This window comes from Oncorhynchus masou, chromosome 33, assembly GCF_036934945.1.
Source record: "Oncorhynchus masou masou isolate Uvic2021 chromosome 33, UVic_Omas_1.1, whole genome shotgun sequence".
Taxonomy (NCBI): Eukaryota; Metazoa; Chordata; class Actinopteri; order Salmoniformes; family Salmonidae; genus Oncorhynchus; species Oncorhynchus masou.
Window position 1 is genome coordinate 31,405,739 of NC_088244.1, and position 21,780 is coordinate 31,427,518.

Here is a 21,780-nt window from a genome sequence, read left to right on the forward strand (position 1 = left end):
TGGAGAGAGGAGAAAGTGGACATGAATTAAACTCTATGATATTTGCTGTATCAGTGTTAGAGAGGGACATGTCCCAATGTCTGAATACTGACTGTGTGAACTCTGACCTATAACATATGCTTTCCTAGCACTGTCACACAATTCATTTGTTATGCATTAGTTCTCCATGGCATTACACATCTGGTCCTGTTGAAACACACACTCGACTAATAGTTTTTTCCCCTCAGAAGTGAGACTCCTCTTTTACTGGAATATTCCTTTTAAAAAGGTGTTTACATCCCAGAGAGCAACACATACAAAAATCACCAGCGTGGTACTCATCAGTAAAGGGCCCCATCTCACAGAGAGAGTCAGTCCAAGCCACACCTTTCTCCCATTGATGATGACACCAGTTAAGACAATGTTCCATGACAATAACAACAAGAACATGAAACTCTACTGTATGTCGGAGATTTACTGTATTGCCAAGAGGTACAGTATATTGTCTGACACAAAAAGCTTCTTAGACAGCATGCCTGTCATGTTGTCATGTTGGGTTGTAAAACCTATACGTTAGGAGTCGGTCTGCATCATCCTCGCTCGCTCGGTCGGTCTGCATCAGTCTGGGCAGGTTGCCAGTACACCATTCATCAACATCAAGAAAACTACAGATTGGAAAATGCAGCATCTTCCGTGTACTGTATGATACAGTCACATGTTATGTAGGACTACAACGTCCCAGTGGAATTGAGTCATCCTCCACTTCTTATCAACACTTTTATTGGACTTTCTGACAAGATTCCACCTGTGTGAACTTATCCACCCCTCCCTGGTTGAAGCTGACCGTGTTCCATAGTCAACACTGACTGACCTGTTGTTCCAAACTAAAGCATGCTCATCCATGTTTCAACTGACTAACCACAGTGTATCTCCATGTCACATTATTCCCCTCGCCATGTCGCATGCTGAGCAGTTCGGACAAGTTGCATTCAATGTATTTTAAATTGTAGCGTTGATCAAGGTTGTTACTCAGTATCTAAAGACTATGATAACTCAAATGTGTTGTTTGTCAAAAGAAGCTGTCCAGCCAAAAGGCACACTCCCTCAAGGCTGACCAAGCCGTTTGTGTACAGTACTACATGGTCTGAGTGTTCAGAGTGAGTATGAGTAAAGTCCTCCGCTATACGCAAACAACAAAGGTCTGCCTCAGTACAAACCCTAAAGACAAACATCACTGGCCTGGAAAACACACTGTCGAAAACAATGACATTCACAAAACAGTATGGCCAGCTGAACGGTTTAGAGAGCACATGACGTCCTTATGGTCTACATACTACAAACACAACTGTTAGCTGCTACTACATACACAATTGTTAGCTGCTACTACATACAGAACTGTTAGCTGCTACTACATACAGAACTGTTAGCTGCTACTACATACACAACTGTTAGCTGCTACTACATACACAACTGTTAGCTGCTACTACATACATAACTGTTAGCTGCTACTACATACACAACTGTTAGCTGCTACTACATACACAACTGTTAGCTGCTACTACATACAGAACTGTTAGCTGCTACTACATACAGAACTGTTAGCTGCTACTACATACAGAACTGTTAGCTGCTACTACATACATAACTGTTAGCTGTCAGAAACACAACAGTATAGGAGGCCCACATACACATATTTATCCGTTCCAACTGAATGAACAAGGAAATACAACAATCAGGGTAGTATTGACTATTACCATCCTCAGTCTAAAACACCGACCTGAATTTGAACTGACAATAACCCAAGGCTCACATCTTTAAAAAAAAGGGGCCATGAATGGGGGTCTTTGAATTAAATCTACCACGGTCCTTGTCTTCTTCCCTGTCTAATTTAGCATGCTTGCCAGAGAGAACGGGCACTTTCCCTGACACACACATGGTAGCTAATGAGTAATGACTGCTAAGAGTCATGATCCCTTGCTTAGTTCTTACTCTGGTCCTAATAATTATCAGACAATCAAAGGAGAGCTCTCTGTCAGAGGTGTGACTAGTCTATCCGAGTACTTACTTTGCTGTGCTTCCTCCATGGTCCCGCTGTCACCAGTGGAGCATTGAGATGGATCTGACAACTTTTAGACATTTTTCAAGAAGACTATTTTCCATGAAACAAAATCCTCCAGCAGAAAATAAATCACAGTCACTGGTTTGTGAGTTCAACTGTTAAGTTCAAGTGTCCAGTATTAGAAGAGCACATTGCCTGCTGCCCCAGAGGCATGCCTGTATTCCACTGCGATAATGCAGTCCCTCACCCACAGTGTAGAAGTTACCCAAACAACTACAGCCAAACTAGGAGAGTCACAGAGTTGTGTGTACACAGCAAGTGTCATCAGGTGTGTGTCCGACTGTCCGTGTGTCCAAAGAATTGGTCAGCAATCCTCACTATCTTTCTCTTTATGCCACTCTGAGGAGAAGGAGGTAATGAGTTCTGAAAGTGCACTATGAGCACAACCCTACTCCTCCTGTCCCTGTCCCCCAGCCCTCTCTCTCTCTCTCTGAGTGTCTGGCAGATGGCCAGAGGTAGAGCATGGTCCAACTCCTCAGGCTGTGATGTACTCTACTGCTCAGACAAGTCCCTGCAGCACCGTCCTACCAACACTGGAGATAGAGAAGTTGTGGGCAGCCAGCACCACTCTATAACAATAGAGACAATGTTTTGGGGTCGTATAGCTAGGAATAACTTCATTGGAACTTAATCAAATGTCTCAATTCCAATGCAATTCCTTTTTGGCTATTCATAATTTCAAAGACTTTTCAGAAAGAAAGAGAAAATAGAGAAAATAAAGAACAAAGAATGAGCAGAATCAGCCAGCCAGCCAGCCAGAAAGCCAGACAGCCAGCCAGACAGCCAGCCAGAGAGGAGGAGGTCTGAACAGCCACACCCACAGTGCCCAGTATGTAGGCCTAGTGCAGGTGTCAGAGCTGGCACCTCTCATTACAGAGGACTAATAGTCCTCTCATAAGGATAAGGAACAATAACTCCTCTCTCTACCAGACCTGTCTGGCAGCTGCTACTCCACACACCCACTTTCTGTCTGAGCTGAGCACATCATTAAAACTTTGGAGAGGAGTATCAATTCAATTCAATTCAAGGGCTTTATTGGCATGGGAAACATGTGTTAACATTGCCAAAGCAAGTAAGGTAGATAATATATAAAGTGAAATAAACAATAAAAAATTAACAGTAGACATCACACATACAGAAGTTTCAAAACAATAAAGACATTACAAATGTCATATTATATATATATACAGTGTTTTTACAATATACAAATGGTTAAGGACACAAGATAAAATAAATAAGCATAGATATGGGTTGTATTTACAATGGTGCGTGTTCTTCACTGGTTGCCCTTTTCTCGTGGCAACAGGTCACAAATCTTGCTGCTCTGATGGCACACTGTGGAATTTCACCCAGTAGATATGGGAGTTTTTCAAAATTGGATTTGTTTTCGAATTCTTTGTGGATCTGTGTAATCTGAGGGAAATATGTCTCTCTAATATGGTCATACATTGGGCAGGAGGTTAGGAAGTGCAGCTCAGTTTCCACCTCATTTTATGGGCAGTGAGCACATAGCCTGTCTTCTCTTGAGAGCCATGTCTGGCTACGGCGGCCTTTCTCAATAGCAAGGCTATGCTCGCTGAGTCTGTACATAGTCAAAGCTTTCCTTAATTTTGGGTCAGTCACAGTGGTCAGGTATTCTGCCGCTGTGTACTCTCTGTGTAGGGCCAAATAGCATTCTAGTTTGCTCTGTTTTTTTGTTAATTCTTTCCAATGTGTCAAGTAATTATCTTTTTGTTTTCTCATGATTTGGTTGGGTCTAATTGTGCTGCTGTCATGGGGCTCTGTAGGGTGTGTTTGTGAACAGAGCCCCAGGACCAGCTTGCTTAGGGGACTCTTCTCCAGGTTCATCTCTCTGTAGGTGATGGCTTTGTTGTGGAAGGTTTGGGAATCGCTTCCTTTTAGGTGGTTATAGAATTTAACAGCTCTTTTCTGGATTTTGATAATTAGTGGGTATCGGCCTAATTCTGCTCTGCATACAGTATCTCTATCTGGTCATGTGTGTCTACTGGGTCCAGTCCACTATGTAGAGAGCACTCTATTTCCTATCTGGGCATGTGTGTCTACTGGGTCCAGTCCACTGTATAGAGAGCTCTCTATTTCCTATCTGGGCATGTGTGTCTACTGGGTCCAGTCCACTGTATAGAGAGCTCTCTATTTCCTATCTGGGGCATGTGTGTCTACTGGGTCCAGTCCACTGTATAGAGAGCTCTCTATTTCCTATCTGGGCATGTGTGTCTACTGGGTCCAGTCCACTATGTAGAGAGCTCTCTATTTCCTATTTGGGCATGTGTGTCTACATGGTCCAGTCCACTATGTAGAGAGCTCTCTATTTCCTATTTGGGCATGTGTGTCTACATGGTCCAGTCCACTATGTAGAGAGCTCTCTATTTCCTATCTGGGCATGTGTGTCTATTGGGTCCAGTCCACTATGTAGAGAGCTCTCTATTTCCTATCTGGGGCATGTGTGTCTACATGGTCCAGTCCACTATGTAGAGAGCTCTCTATTTCCTATTTGGGCATGTGTGTCTACTGGGTCCAGTCCACTGTATAGAGAGCTCTCTATTTCCGTTGTCCTCCTCTTACTTTCTTGATATATGTTTTGTTAAACTACATAAAGACAATGTTTATGCTTCATTATCCATTAGTATTTCTAAGAAAGAATAACAGCTTGGAACTGTATAATGACTTGCATCCTCTTTTTATAATTTACTGGGCACATACAGTAAATTAACCATGAAGAACCATGAAGACATTGCCATTCCAGTTTATCTGAGTGAAACGCCATGGAAAGCAGAGATGACTGCACTTATATGATCAATTAGAACCTGTTGAATAGCATGACTGCAGCCTAGTCAACAACTAGTTAAAATGACAATTGATACGGAGTACAGCAGGTCTGAATAGACAACAATGGTTACATCTTGTGAAATTATGTGATCGCTACAATATCATGTTATCAATATCATGTTATCAATATCATGTTGTGTGAGAGGTTGACTGGGCTCAACCTAGAAATATCATCACCTCACGTCAAAGTCAAGTGAAGTATAATGTATCTACATGAAATCCGAACAAACATGTTTCATTGTCATTTCAGAGTGGAAACATTTAGAAGAGGAAGCTGCAGGTCATATTTAATCTAATCTCTACAGTTGGATAAAAATGATATTTACTTTATTCAATTAGAGTTGGTAGGAGTGGTATGGCATGCAAAGCAGTCTATGACCAACCTTGACGCTAGGTGTGTGTGTGCACAAGAAAGACTGCCCTATGCAGAGGGCTCTGACCCCAACAGCAGGGCTGGGGTCAATTCGAATTGAAGGCAGTCAATTCAGGAAGTACACTTAAATAACAATTCAAAATTGGAAAGAACTGCCTCTATTTTCAATGACTTCTGGATAAACTGAAGAGTAGAAGCTATTTATTTCCAAAGTTATAATTTCTTTTATACACATTTTCTAAATCTACCTTCAATTCGAATTGACCCCAGCCCTGCCCCACAGTACCTCTCATTCCAACAACTATCAATAAGCACAATCTACTATTTCTCAGCAATACCTTAACACATCATCTCCTCACAATGACACTACAGATGACTGTAAAGGTTTGAACTTCATGGTTGCGAGCCCTGTCCAATCCTTCACGGGTGGGATTCATTTAGGATTAATCTAAGTGTAAATCCTTCCTTCCTAAGTGTACAGGGCCCTCTTTAAACCTCACTGATATCATCAAGACTGGATCCTCTTAATCTTCCAATCTCTGCTCCCTTCAATCTAATACGTCCCAAAATATCTAAGAAAGATTAGTTATCCTTTCGGTTCAGATGTAAGACGTGTCAAAATAGATTATTTGAAATGGGATCATTCGGGAAATGTGTGCTGCTGACAAGTATAGTGAAAAGTGCTATTGATACAATTTGAATTGTGAATTAATTTAGAGCTAGGTAACTGTAAGCCATAAGCAGAATAGAATAATAATTAGTGAGGTAAGAAGGCAAGCCAGTCTTTATAAGTGACATATTCTAGTTTTGGGACAGGGACATTTTACCTTTGGAATGACAATTATTCAGACAGGCGCTGTTTTGTTCACATTTATGAAATAGGACTGGGTTTGTTTAATATGGATATTAATGGAATCATAACAGCTTCCAAACACATACTGTAATTCCACAAGTCAAAGAAAATATTAATTTCCAATAATAGTTATTCTACGGTTATCAAATCAAATCAAATTTTATTTGTCACATACACATGGTTAGCAGATGTTAATGCGAGTGTAGCGAAATGCTTGTGCTTCTAGTTCCGACAATGCAGTAATAACCAACAAGTAATCTAACTAACAATTCCTAATCTACTGTCTTATACACAGTGTAAGGGGATAAAGAATATGTACATAAGGATATATGAATGAGTGATGGTACAGAGCAGCATAGGCAAGATACAGTAGATGGTATCGAGTACAGTATATACATGTGAGATGAGTATGTAAACAAAGTGGCATAGTTAAAGTGGCTAGTGATACATGTATTACATAAGGATGCAGTCGATGATATAGAGTACAGTATATAGGTATGCATATGAGATGAATAATGTAGGGTAAGTAACATTATATAAGGTAGCATTGTTTAAAGTGGCTAGTGATATATTTACAACATTTCCCATCAATTCCCATTATTAAAGTGGCTGGAGTTGAGTCAGTGTCAGTGTGTAGGCAGCAGCCACTCAATGTTAGTGGTGGCTGTTTAACAGTCTGATGGCCTTGAGATAGAAGCTGTTTTTCAGTCTCTCGGTCCCAGCTTTGATGCACCTGTACTGACCTCGCCTTCTGGATGATAGCGGGGTGAACAGGCAGTGGCTCGGGTGGTAGATGTCCTTGATGATCTTTATGGCCTTCCTGTAACATCGGGTGGTGTAGGTGTCCTGGAGGGCAGGTAGTTTGCCCCCGATGATGCGTTGTGCAGACCTCACTACCCTCTGGAGAGCCTTACGGTTGTGGGCGGAGCAGTTGCCGTACCAGGCGGTGATACAGCCCGCCAGGATGCTCTCGATTGTGCCTCTGTAGAAGTTTGTGAGTGCTTTTGGTGACAAGCCAAATTTCTTCAGCCTCCTGAGGTTGAAGAGGCGCTGCTGCGCCTTCTTCACGATGCTGTCTGTGTGAGTGGACCAATTCAGTTTGTCTGTGATGTGTATGCCGAGGAACTTAAAACTTGCTACTCTCTCCACTACTGTTCCATCGATGTGGATAGGGGTGTTCCTCTGCTGTTTCCTGAAGTCCACAATCATCTCCTTAGTTTTGTTGACGTTGAGTGTGAGGTTATTTTCCTGACACCACACTCCGAGGGCCCTCACCTCCTCCCTGTAGGCCGTCTCGTCGTTGTTGGTAATCAAGCCTACCACTGTTGTGTCGTCCGCAAACTTGATGATTGAGTTGGAGGCGTGCGTGGCCACGCAGTCGTGGGTGAACAGGGAGTACAGGAGAGGGCTCAGAACGCACCCTTGTGGGGCCCCAGTGTTGAGGATCAGCGGGGAGGAGATGTTGTTACCTACCCTCACCACCTGGGGGCGGCCCGTCAGGAAGTCCAGTACCCAGTTGCACAGGGCGGGGTCGAGACCCAGGGTCTCGAGCTTGATGACGAGCTTGGAGGGTACTATGGTGTTGAATGCCGAGCTGTAGTCGATGAACAGCATTCTCACATAGGTATTCCTCTTGTCCAGATGGGTTAGGGCAGTGTGCAGTGTGGTTGAGATTGCATCGTCTGTGGACCTATTTGAGCGGTAAGCAAATTGGAGTGGGTTTAGGGAGTCAGGTAGGGTGGAGGTGATATGGTCCTTGACTAGTCTCTCAAAGCACTTCATGATGACGGAAGTGAGTGCTACGGGGCGGTAGTCGTTTAGCTCAGTTACCTTAGCTTTCTTGGGAACAGGAACGATGGTGGCCCTCTTGAAGCATGTGGGAACAGCAGACTGGTATAGGGATTGATTGAATATGTCCGTAAACACACCAGCCAGCTGGTCTACGCATGCTCTGAGGGCGCGGCTGGGGATGCCGTCTGGGCCTGCAGCCTTGTGAGGGTTAACACGTTTAAATGTTTTACTCACCTCGGCTGCAGTGAAGGAGAGACCGCATTTTTCCGTTGCAGGCAGTGTCAGTGGCACTGTATTGTCCTCAAAGCGGGCAAAAAAGTTATTTAGTCTGCCTGGGAGCAAGACATCCTGGTCCGTGACTGGGCTGGATTTCTTCCTGTAGTCCGTGATTGACTGTAGACCCTGCCACATGCCTCTTGTGTCTGAGCCGTTGAATTGGGATTCTACTTTGTCTCTGTACTGACGCTTAGCTTGTTTGATAGCCTTACGGAGGGAATAGCTGCATTGATTGTATTCAGTCATGTTACCAGACACCTTGCCCTGATTGAAAGCAGTGGTTCGTGCTTTCAGTTTCACACGAATGCTGCCATCAATCCAAGGTTTCTGGTTAGGGAATGTTTTAATCGTTGCTATGGGAACGACATCTTCAACGCACGTTCTAATGAACTCGCACACCGAATCAGCGTATTCGTCAATGTTGTTGTTTGACGCAATACGAAACATGTCCCAGTCCACGTGATGGAAGCAGTCTTGGAGTGTGGAGTCAGCTTGGTCGGACCAGCGTTGGACAGACCTCAGCGTGAGAGCTTCTTTTTTTAGCTTTTGTCTGTAGGCAGGTATCAGCAAAATGGAGTTGTGGTCAGCTTTTCCGAAAGGGGGGCGGGGCAGGGCCTTATATGCGTCGCGGAAGTTAGAGTAACAGTGATCCAAGGTTTTTCCGCCCCTGGTTGCGCAATCGATATGCTGATAAAATTTAGGGAGTCTTGTTTTCAGATTAGCCTTGTTAAAATCCCCAACAACGATGAATGCAGCCTCCGGATAAATGGTTTCCAGTTTGCAAAGAGTTAAATAAAGTTCGTTCAGAGCCATCGATGTGTCTGCTTGGGGGGATATATACGGCTGTGATTATAATCGAAGAGAATTCTCTTGGTAGGTAATGCGGTCTATATTTGATTGTGAGGAATTCTAAATCAGGTGAACAGAAGGATTTGAGTTCCTGTATGTTTCTTTCATCGCACCATGCCTCGTTAGCCATAAGGCATACACCCCCACCCCTCTTCTTACCAGAAAGGTGTTTGTTTCTGTCGGCGCGATGCGTGGAGAAACCCGTTGGCTGCACCGCATCGGATAGCGTCTCTCCAGTGAGCCATGTTTCCGTGAAGCACAGAACGTTACAGTCTCTGATGTCCCTCTGGAATGCTACCCTTGCTCGGATTTCATCAACCTTGTTGTCAAGAGACTGGACATTGGCAAGAAGAATGCTAGGAAGTGGGGCACGATGTGCCCGTCTCCGTAGTCTGACCAGAAGACCGCTACGTTTCCCTCTTTTTCAGAGTCGTTTTTTGGGGTCGCTGCATGCGATCCATTCCGTTGTCCTGTTTGTAAGGCAGAACACAGGATCCGCGTCGCGAAAAACATATTCTTGGTCGTACTGATGGTGAGTTGACGCTGATCTTATATACAGTAGTTCTTCTCGGCTGTATGTAATGAAACCTAAGATGACCTGAGGTACTAATGTAAGAAATAACACATAGAAAAACAAAAAACTGCATAGTTTCCTAGGAACGCGAAGCGAGGCGGCCATCTCTGTCGGCGCCGGAAGTATATATGTCCCTCCCAATGAGTGTTGAATATTGCTGAGTCAATGAAGGACTATACAGAAGTCAGTTGACAGTGTGAGCATAGGAAAGAGCCCAGAGAAACAGGCAGAGCAAATAGGGATTTACAGAGACACAGGTTAGACAGAGACACAGGTTAGACAGAGACACAGGTTAGACAGAGACACAGGTTAGACAGACACAGACACAGGTTAGACAGACAGACACAAAGGTTAGACAGACAGACACAAAGGTTAGACAGACAGACACAAAGACAGAGACAGAGACAGACAGACAAACAGTACAAGAAAAGTGACACAAAGAGCACATAAGGTGAGTGAGTTCAGGTTATGTTGGGGGTAGGAGCTGAGGACCGGCGTTAACAGCACACAAACCCAAACCCCTCCGTCCACTCCCTCCCCTCCTACCTTGAGGAACGGTGGAGCGGTGTACGGGAGCGGTGACAACGGGGGCTGTAACAACGGAGGATCTAGTGTGGTTGAGATCCGGGGTTCACCCCCATCTTGTTTCCTAGAAACACAGAAAACACAGAGAGAGAAACATGAACATCAGACAGATCAGACGATGTCCCATGCTGTATATCACACTGAGGTCATGAGGGAGAGAAGAGGAATAATGTGACTGGATGCCTCAGGGTTTTAGGGTTCGTGATTTGCAGAACTTACAATGGCAACAACACAACACAGCTATTTAGGAAACACTGTCTGCTGCATGGTGCCCATTCTGAGAAGCGTCACAATGGCGTACGGTAGGGAGGGGCAACCGCCCCTTTTGTAGGCCCGCAGACCAATATATATATATATTTTTTAATTATAAAAATTAGAGTTTGAGAGTTTGAGTTATCTGGTTATTGAGAGTTAGAATAATTTGGCATCAGCAGTCACTCAATTAGCCCATGTCAGCATTTTTATTTTAGATTAGTCAGCTATTCTAGCGGCCAGCTATCTAAACTTGTAGAAAAGATTACTAGAAAAATTGGCATTCTACGGTTACATGTCCCTCCCAATGAGTGTTGAATATTGCTGAGTCAATGAAGGACTATACAGAAGTCAGTTGACAGTGTGAGCATAGGAAAGAGCCCAGAGGAACAGGCAGAGCAAATAGGGATTTACAGAGACACAGTTACATGGGGTTACATGACAAACAAACAGGACAGACAGGGTGAGTACAGACAAACAGGACAGACAGGGTGAGTACAGACAAACAGAAGAGATAGGGTGAGTACAGACAAACAGAAGAGACAGGGTGAGTACAGACAAACAGGACAGACAGGGTGAGTACAGACAAACAGGACAGACAGGGTGAGTACAGACAAACAGAAGAGATAGGGTGAGTACAGACAAACAGGACAGACAGGGTGAGTACAGACAAACAGAAGAGACAGGGTGAGTACAGACAAACAGAAGAGACAGGGTGAGTACAGACAAACAGAAGAGAGAGGGTGAGTACAGACAAACAGGACAGACAGGGTGAGTACAGACAAACATGACAGACGGGCTGAGTACAGACAAACAGGACAGACAGACGGACGGACGGACAGACGGACGGACAGACGGACGGACAGACGGACGGACAGACAGACGCACAGAACAGGACGAGTACAGACAGACAGTGTGAGTACAAGAAAAGTGACACACAGAGCACATAAGGTGAGTGAGTTCAAGTTATTTTGGGGGTGGGAGCTGAGGACCGGCATTAACAGCACACAAACTCAAACCCCTCCATCCATGGTCAAATTACAAACCGGGGTGGTCATTGATCATCAGTTATCATATTAAAGACTGCCAACATTTGCCTCCACCCTATGGCAAAATATGTAGAATTTCAGGATATTAGCTGAAAAACTGCACATTTCCCACAGCCCCATGGCAAAATAAGAAGAATACCATGAAAATAGTTATAAAATGTCAAAAATCTTCTCTCCGCACCATGGTAAAATGTGTAGAATTGCAGAAATGCAATCTTCTTTTCACTGTCACAAGGGTGGGTGGGGGTATGGATGTGGGTACGCAGACCCATAAGCCACTGCGGCCCCTCATAATGACTTCCGTTTTTTTGTGGCCCCCACCCCTATTAAAGTTTCACTGGCCTATGGTGTAAAAAGTGAACTGAGGTTGAAGAGCGATATGAAGAGATTGAGTAAACGAATCCAATATCATTCCAACCCTTCTCTTCTCTGCGTTGTCTTCCTTCCTCTATTGTTCTGACGGGAGTATTATTACATCATAGATATATGATGACTCGGTGACTGGAGGAAAACAAAAGCGCTAAACGATGAATTTCAATTTCTTGCAGAAACCATTCAAAAAGACTGGATATGTAAAACAAGGGAACCTTCAGACTTGTTACATACAGTCAACATTTTTATAAGTGAAACAAGCGTACCTTGAGACTTGTTACAGTCAACATTCTGGTGAATTCTTTGCCATTCCACCCCCCCTGAGTTTGAGTTAGTACTGATCACAATCTAACTGCACCTGAAGTGGCACAACGTGGTGTGAGAGGTTGACTGGGCTCAACCTAGAAATATCACAAAGTGTCTTGAGTGAGCCCATGTCCTTTTATTCCAGTTGTTTTGATTAAATAGTGCACGAGAACAGCGTGCCCAGGTCTCCTCTCCAAGGCCCCATCCATCACACAGCAGACAACCTCTCTGAGCGGAAATGTGATTATTCTCCAGATTGGGCTGCTTGCCCGCCACACTCCTGAGTAAATGCATTACCTTCACTTCCACCATTACACCTCCTTGTTTGTCAAGGCTGTCAAGATGCACTTTTATTTACCTTGAGATAAAACCAGTACACAATGTGGAATATCTACTACGAAGCTAGCTACCCAGGAAACGTAAAAATCCACAGAGGATGAGAAATAGGCTCTAACAGGTGATACTAACATTATATTCTGTAACTATATCTCTAAAAACTAGAGTTAGACCCGACTTAGCCGATTTGGGTGGCCCTGTTTGTAAGGGGCCCGGTGTGAGTAGTGTGGGTTAATGTTAATTATTTAGATGATCTACATGCCAAAACAAACCACTCTAACCAAAGGATGTCAGATTGTAAAGATCCATTAGCGGTATGTTAACCCACTGGCATCCGAGAGCAATGACAAACTCAACAAGCTCAGTCACATAGACCTACACTGATCTCTAAAAAAGAATCAGCAATATTCACAATGTCACAATGATAAAATAAGATAATGAGATCTTACACCAAACAAGCACACAAAGTGTGCAAACTACTGTTGTGAATAATATCTTATTGTCTCTAAGTGTGCTTTATGTGCCATTAAGCAGGAGTCTCTCTGGAGAGAAGAGTCACTTCAGGGATCCAGGGAGGACACTCAGCCACCCTCCCTGCCACACATCTCTCTACTCACCGTCTCCAACCCAGGAGACTGCCTGTCTGCCACCTTCCCTGCCACACATCTCCCTACTCACCGTCTCCAACCCAGGAGACTGCCTGTCTGCCACCTTCCCTGCCACACATCTCTCTACTCACCGTCTCCAACCCAGGAGACTGCCTGTCAGCCACCTTCCCTGCCACACATCTCTCTACTCACCGTCTCCAACCCAGGAGACTGCCTGTCTGCCACCCTCCCTGCCACACATCTCTCTACTCACCGTCTCCAACCCAGGAGACTGCCTGTCTGCCACCCTCCCTGCCACACATCTCTCTACTCACCGTCTCCAACCCAGGAAACTGCCTGTCTGCCACCCTCCCTGCCACACATCTCTCTACTCACCGTCTCCAACCCAGGAGACTGCCTGTCTGCCACCCTCCCTGCCACACATCTCTCTACTCACCGTCTCCAACCCAGGAGACTGCCTGCCTGCCACCCATCTCTCTACTCACCGTCTCCAACCCAGGAGACTGCCTGTCTGCCACCCTCCCTGCCACACATCTCTCTACTCACCGTCTCCAACCCAGGAGACTGCCTGTCTGCCACCCTCCCTGCCACCCTCCCTGCCACACATCTCTCTACTCACCGTCTCCAACCCAGGAGACTGCCTGTCTGCCACCCTCCCTGCCACACATCTCTCTACTCACAGTCTCCAACCCAGGAGACTGCCTGTCTGCCACCCTCCCTGCCACCCTCCCTGCCACACATCTCTCTACTCACCGTCTCCAACCCAGGAGACTGCCTGCCTGCCACCCTCCCTGCCACACATCTCTCTACTCACCGTCTCCAACCCAGGAGACTGCCTGCCTGCCACCCTCCCTGCCACACATCTCTCTACTCACCGTCTCCAACCCAGGAGACTGCCTGTCTGCCACCCTCCCTGCCACACATCTCTCTACTCACCGTCTCCAACCCAGGAGACTGCCTGTCTGCCACCCTCCCTGCCACACATCTCTCTACTCACCGTCTCCAACCCAGGAGACTGCCTGTCTGCCACCCTCCCTGCCACACATCTCTCTACTCACCGTCTCCAACCCAGGAGACTGCCTGCCTGCCACCCTCCCTGCCACACATCTCTCTACTCACCGTCTCCAACCCAGGAGACTGCCTGTCTGCCACCCTCCCTGCCACACATCTCTCTACTCACCGTCTCCAACCCAGGAGACTGCCTGTCTGCCACCCTCCCTGCCACACATCTCTCTACTCACCGTCTCCAACCCAGGAGACTGCCTGTCTGCCACCCTCCCTGCCACCCTCCCTGCCACACATCTCTCTACTCACCGTCTCCAACCCAGGAGACTGCCTGTCTGCCACCCTCCCTGCCACACATCTCTCTACTCACAGTCTCCAACCCAGGAGACTGCCTGTCTGCCACCCTCCCTGCCACCCTCCCTGCCACACATCTCTCTACTCACCGTCTCCAACCCAGGAGACTGCCTGCCTGCCACCCTCCCTGCCACACATCTCTCTACTCACCGTCTCCAACCCAGGAGACTGCCTGCCTGCCACCCTCCCTGCCACACATCTCTCTACTCACCGTCTCCAACCCAGGAGACTGCCTGTCTGCCACCCTCCCTGCCACACATCTCTCTACTCACCGTCTCCAACCCAGGAGACTGCCTGTCTGCCACCCTCCCTGCCACACATCTCTCTACTCACCGTCTCCAACCCAGGAGACTGCCTGTCTGCCACCCTCCCTGCCACACATCTCTGTCTGCCTGCCACTCTCCCTGCCACAATCTCTGCCTGCCACACATTTCTGCCTGCCACACATTTCTGCCTGCCACACATTTCTGCCTGCCAGCCACTCTCCCTGCCACACATCTCTGCCTGCCTGCCACACATCTCTGCCTGCCACATATTTCTGCCTGCCACCTTCCCTGCCACATATCTCTGCCTGCCTGCCACACATCTCTGCCTGTCTGCCACTCTCCCTGCCACATATCTCTGCCTGCCACTCTCCCTGCCACACATCTCTGCCTGCCACTCTCCCTGCCACACATCTCTGTCTGCCTGCCACTCTCCCTGCCACACATCTCTGCCTGCCACACATCTCTGCCTGCCACTCTCCCTGCCACACATCTCTGTCTGCCTGCCACTCTCCCTGCCACACATCTCTGCCTGCCACACATCTCTGCCTGCCTGCCAGCCACTCTCCTTGCCACACATCTCTGCCTGCCTGCCACCCTCCCTGCCACACATCTCTGCCTGCCTGCCACCCTCCCTGCCACACATCTCTCTACTCACCGTCTCCAACCCAGGGTACAGCCTGCCTGCCTGCCACACAATGTGGGTGTTGCACTCCTGAGCACTACTGTATCCTCTCTGAAATAATCTGCTCTCTCTCTGAAACCACTAGCCATGCCATATGTGTGTGAGACATTGAGCCACAAACACCTTAAGGCAGCATCAATGCCTTATTAATCAATACCAATACAGTGTAGACAGTAGTGGTCCATCGAATGTAGCCTAACTGTAATCAAAATATTGTGATTAATCAGTCAATTCAATAGGGGCGGTTTAATTTGTTGGCATGGCAATCAATAGTCTTGACATGTACTAATGAAAATACAACTTGTAGTGGTGTTCAACATGAATCAGCAAGCAGGACTGATTGACTGTAGGAACTGAAATAGACTAGCCAAGCTGACTAGGTGGTGCAACGCCCCTCTAATTTGGGGAGAACTCTGCATTTAGTGACCATATTTTGGTTTTAAAGGTATTAAATGGGCATTTCCGACTTGAATGATGACTTATTCCCGGTATTGAAATTGGCCGATTTTCAGGAAAATATTCATCCCAAAGTTTCATGTTGTATTAATTGTATGTATGGGATACGCATGGTATACATTGTCCAACTGTCTCTGAGCCTATTGGTATCAAACCTTACCCGACGGTAAGGAAGAGAACAGCTCGTGGCTGGTGTGTGGGGTCCTTGATGATGCTGCAGGACTTCCTCAGGCACCGTTTCCAGTAGATGTCCTAGATGGGTGGGAGCATGGTCCCAGTGATGTACTGGTCCGTCTTCACCACCCGCTGGAGGGCCCCGGTCCCAGTGATGTACTGGTCCGTCTTCACCACCCGCTGGAGGTCCCCGGTCCCAGTAATGTACTGGTCCGTCTTCACCACCCGCTGGAGGGCCCCGGTCCCAGTGATGTACTGGTCCGTCTTCACCACCCGCTGGAGGGCCCCGGTCCCAGTGATGTACTGGTCCGTCTTCACCACCCGCTGGAGGGCCCCGGTCCCAGTGATGTACTGGTCTGTCTTCACCACCCGCTGGAGGGCCCCGGTCCCAGTGATGTACTGGGGCGGCTTCACCACCCGCTGGAGGGCCCCGGTCCCAGTGATGTACTGGTCCGTCTTCACCACCCGCTGGAGGGCCCCGGTCCCAGTGATGTACTGGGGCGGCTTCACCACCCGCTGGAGGGCCCCGGTCCCAGTGATGTACTGGTCCGTCTTCACCACCCGCTGGAGGGCCCCGGTCCCAGTGATGTACTGGTCCGTCTTCACCACCCGCTGGAGGGCCCCGGTCCCAGTGATGTACTGGTCCGTCTTCACCACCCGCTGGAGGGCCCCGGTCCCAGTGATGTACTGGTCCGTCTTCACCACCCGCTGGAGGGCCCCGGTCCCAGTAATGTACTGGTCCGTCTTCACCACCCGCTGGAGGACCCCGGTCCCAGTGATGTACTGGTCCGTCTTCACCACCCGCTGGAGGGCCCCGGTCCCAGTAATGTACTGGTCCGTCTTCACCACCCGCTGGAGGACCCCGGTCCCAGTGATGTACTGGTCCGTCTTCACCACCCGCTGGAGGGCCCCGGTCCCAGTGATGTACTGGTCCGTCTTCACCACCCGCTGGAGGGCCCCGGTCCCAGTGATGTACTGGTCCGTCTTCACCACCCGCTGGAGGACCCAGGGCTCTGAACTTGGTGTCAAGCTTGGAGGGAACGATAGTGTTGAATGCTGAACTGAGGTCAATGAACAGCATTCTCACATAGGTGTTCCTCTTGTCCAGATGTTTTACGGCCATGTGAATAGCGATGGAAATAGCTAGCATCTTCAGTGGATACAAAGTAGATACGTCTCCTTTAAATCTTTAATTTGGTTGCGTTGTAAACCGAACACGATGCAGGTTACTGTAACAATAAACATCTACTTATGTAATCATAGAAAGCATGCAAATGTTGCAGGGCTTTGGAGACAATTCCTATAATAATCTATGCAAAATCTCAAACGGCATTGACCACTGGCACCATGTACTTAAATAGTCTCAATTACAATCCAGGTAATTTGGTTGTGCTAGTAGATGAAGCACATCATTAAGTTGTTGTATAAATAAACAAAATCTAAATATTTGAACTTTTTTAAAAGGTTGAAACCACAGGGATGTTACATTTAGGTGACAACTAAACCAAAAATCTGACACATTGCTTCTTCACTGGAATCTGGTTGTGTTTTTAAGATGGTTTAAAGCACAGTGATAATACATTGGGAATGTAACACATGTTTGACTTTGTCTTTTTTGAGTGTGTGAAAATAGGTTGTAATCTCATTGATAAACGTAATCAACCAAATACTACCCACGTTGAAATGATGTGGCGTGCCCAGTGGGTCAAGTCTATTATAAGAAACGTATCGGCACAGTACTGTACAAACTGCATCAGTCATCTTTTATCAACAGACATGTCAAACATATAGGACCAGCAGATCTGAAAATGATCGCTGGTGGTTTTGGAACTGACACATCCTATGACAATTCTAATCGGACATAGAACTCCTACAGTAAGACTGGGAAAACACACGCGGATATCAATACTGCTATTAGTCTGGAGGTGTGTGTGTAAACAGCACTCTCCCTCTCGGTCTTTCATTCCTCCTGACAGACGTTCGAGGGAACCCCCTCTCACGTGGTACTGTAGCCGTTCTCTACATTGTAGCCAGCACTGAGGCACGGGCGTACCTGTACAGATAGATTCACTATCCCTTAGGCTAAGTCATCAAGCACAGCCCATGCAGAGATTTAAGCAGAAATAATCAATTGAATCCCCCCTCTCTTGTTAAAAGGTAATCAATGTTTAATTAGCCACTGTCTTTGTCCATGCTAAGGATCTATTAAATAATGTAAACAAGGACAATTAATCAGCCACACTACAGTACGTGGGGTGATATACCTGTTGGTAAAGTCATTATCATGTCTGCTGTGTCTGACTGACTGACTGACTGGTAGAGCTGCTCTCTTCATCTTACAGAGAAAGAGAGACCTTCCTGACAGACAGCAGTGAGTCTCTTGAGGAGATGAAGTTGACACCAGTGTGTCTTCAGTGGAATTCAATGAACCAAGGCAGGCAGCTCTAGTCTGTCCTATGAGAGATCAACCACCCAGCACAGTGAGCCCAGACATACACACGTTGGATGGACAGAGTGTGGGAGCCCAGACACACACACTGTGGATGGACAGGCTGTGGGAGCCCAGACACACACACTGTGGATGGACAGGGTGTGGGATCCCAGACACACACACACTGTGGATGGACAGAGTGTGGGAGCCCAGACACGCCAGCTAGCAGACACTCTGACTCCCTGAGGAGGACAATGAGAAGGAAGAGGTGCTGGTGGGTGTGGGAGGAATTGAATTAAGACATGTCTGGTAAGGGGACTATCAGAATAGTGGAATGAAATGGTGTGTGTGTGTGTGTGTGTGTGTGTGTGTGTGTAAGTGTGCATAGTTCTAATATAGATGAATAATTATTTCCCAATGACAGGAATCGGGCAGGAGGAAACACACCATACTGTGCAGCACTCCACACTGCCAGAGCACATAGCTAAATAACAAAATCATCTCATCAGAGCAGCGGGGGAACTCTCCTCTTTCCTCCTCATTACGAGTTGTTCAACAGAACAAAAGCATGTCGCTCATGACACATTACATACTGTATGCTCTGTGCACCTGCCTGCTGCCTGCCACCTGCCTGCCTGCCATCCTGCCTGCCTTCTGCCTGCTTCCTGCTTTCTGCGTGCCTCTACGTAAACCTCCTGCATATCAGTTTACAAGCAGCACTAAGCCACTACAGCTTCATCCCCCCCACCACATCAACACAGCACAGATTGCAAAACAAATCCAACCTATATATTATGCTACAGAGTGAAATTAGTGGGGCATATAGTAACAGCGGTAGGTACTATCAGAGCAAACATGACGAACACAAAGAAATAAGTAAGTTACTCACTCTGTGTCAGCTGTATGCAGTCTTTCTCCCAGATAAATATATCAGAGACCAGTCAAGAAGCAGATGACTAAGACTCGACTCTCTCGCTCTCTCCTCCCGTCGGATCACTCTCAGTCTCAACTCTCTCCTCCCGTCTGATCACTCTCAGTCTCAACTCTCTCCCTCTGACTGTTACACACCTGCCTGACAAGTGGGCTGTGGGCTGTCACACCAACTTCTGCGCTGCTAGGCTGGCCGTCTTTTTCCTCCCTTTCCAGCGCTCTCTCTCTAGATCTCTCATTCATCTGTTCTCTCTCTCAAAACTCTTGTGTTGGCACTCTCCTCCTCTCTCCCTCCCTCTCTTCCTCCCTCTGTGGCATGGTGCCCCTCCCCCGCCCATGCTTGGACTGGGAGAAAGAAAGCGAGAGAGAGAGAGAGAGAGAGAGAGAGAGAGTGAAGCCTGCCGCTGAGAGGCTGGGCCGGGCAGGGCTGTTTGATGGAGGTTTGTTCTCTTCTCCTCTGCGTTCATTACACCTAATCTTAATTAAACAACATGCCTCCCTAGCTAGGCCGGTTGCTCTGGCAACCAAATCAGTTACACAGGAGAGAATAGATCTGCCCTTCCCCCGACACACGGACAGACACGCAAAAAGGCACGCAAGCACACACACACAGGCATGCATGCACGCACACACACACAGGCATACACACGCACACACACAGGCATGCATGCACACACACAGGCATGCACGCACACACACACAGGCATGCACGCACACACACACACACACAGGCATGCACGCACACACACACAGGCATGCACGCACGCACGCACACACACACACACACACACACACACACACACACACACACACACACACACACACACACACACACACACACACACACACACACACACACACACACACACACAGAGTGAATCGTGAACTTCATATATTGACTGTGGGTTTATGATGTTTCTATCATTAGTTTTCCAGAAAGAGAGAATCATTTGGATTGAGAGGATAAAAGCAGAGGAGCATTTCATGACTAATACCAGAGAAACAGTGACGACACACCTGCAATAAACAGGAAAAGCTCATATTTCTCCTGAGTCCTCCTGCCACATTCAGCTTCTAACAGACTTAATGTCCCTGGCGATGTTCTCTTGATCTAAAGCATATGTTTGTTTGTCCCCTCAGGTATGTAGAAAAACTAAGTGGACTTGCCTGTACTAAAACATGTGCTCTGGAGCGTAATCATACAGGAGAAGTATGATCCATCCTACTGGTGGTGTTTGGTATGCCAGGAGAGATGACAAGGGATTTACTGAACAGTCTTTATATATATTTGTGTATTGTGATAATCATCTGCCATTCATGTGTGAGGTGAATTGTTTTAATTATCCTCCCTTGAAAAGGTGGTGTTAACATGTGAACTAAAAATGTAATTACATGTCAAAATATGGTTTCACATTAAATTCACATCTAGTTCACGTTTGATAATGAGATTTTCACATCAAACTGCAAATTTCACATACGTCCTTCTCTCCTCGTCTTTTTCACAAAACTCATTTTATGAGAAAGCCATATCCTCTGGGCACAGATGTCAATTCAACGTCTATCATTAATTTCATTGAAATGACATAGAAACAATGTTGATTCAAACAGTGTGTGCCCAGTGGGTAGGTCCCTCCCTTCTGACCTTCTTCTCCAATGGGTTTTGAGAAGGAGGCGATAAGAGAGGGTGTTACGTCGATGGACTCCTCCCTTTCTCGCTCCCCATCTTTCCCACTAACACCTGCTGTCCTGTCCCGCTGTGTTTCCGTTTTCATTCCAGATTGACTGATCGTCATTTCTCTTTGCTTTTTTGAGCTGTTCTTGCCATAATATGGACTTGGTCTTTTACAGTAGGGCTATCTTCTGTATACCACCCCTACCTTGTCACACAACTGATTGGCTCAAATGCATTAAGGAGGAAAGAAATTCCACAAATTAACAAAGCACACCTGTTAATTGAAATGCATTCCAGGTGACTACCTCATGAAGCTGGTTGAGAGAATGCTACTTTGAAAAATCTCAAATATATTTAGATTTGTTTCACACTTTTTTGGTTACTATATGATTCCATTTGTTATTTCATAGTTTTGATGTCTTCACTGTTATTATACAATGTAGAAAATAGGAAAAATAAAGAAAAACCTTCAATGAGTAGGTGTGTCCAAACTTTTGACTGGTATTGTATATATATATATATGTATATACTTTTTTTTACGCACCAAACAATTAAGGCAACGGGGATCTTGATCCAGGAGGGGATTGAATGTCTCTTCTGTAACCAAGAAGCTTGATCTTGAAATCTAGCCACTTAGCTAG

General features: G+C 46.6%; 1 protein-coding gene across 6 annotated transcripts in view; it reads right to left on the reverse strand.

Annotated features, from left to right (window-relative positions):
- Window positions 1–21,780, reverse strand: part of LOC135528253 (rap1 GTPase-activating protein 1-like) — an 88,306-nt gene that overhangs the window by 22,943 nt on the left and 43,583 nt on the right. For 3 of the 6 annotated variants that reach the window (XM_064957212.1, XM_064957210.1, XM_064957211.1), the window contains one exon: window positions 10,208–10,310. In XM_064957212.1, coding sequence (XP_064813284.1) covers window positions 10,208–10,310 — 103 coding nt within the window. Of the gene's footprint in view, window positions 1–2,044; window positions 2,552–10,207; window positions 10,311–19,426; window positions 19,724–21,780 lie in introns of those variants that run through there. The other 3 variants (XM_064957214.1, XM_064957213.1, XM_064957215.1) reach the window with 3 other exon arrangements.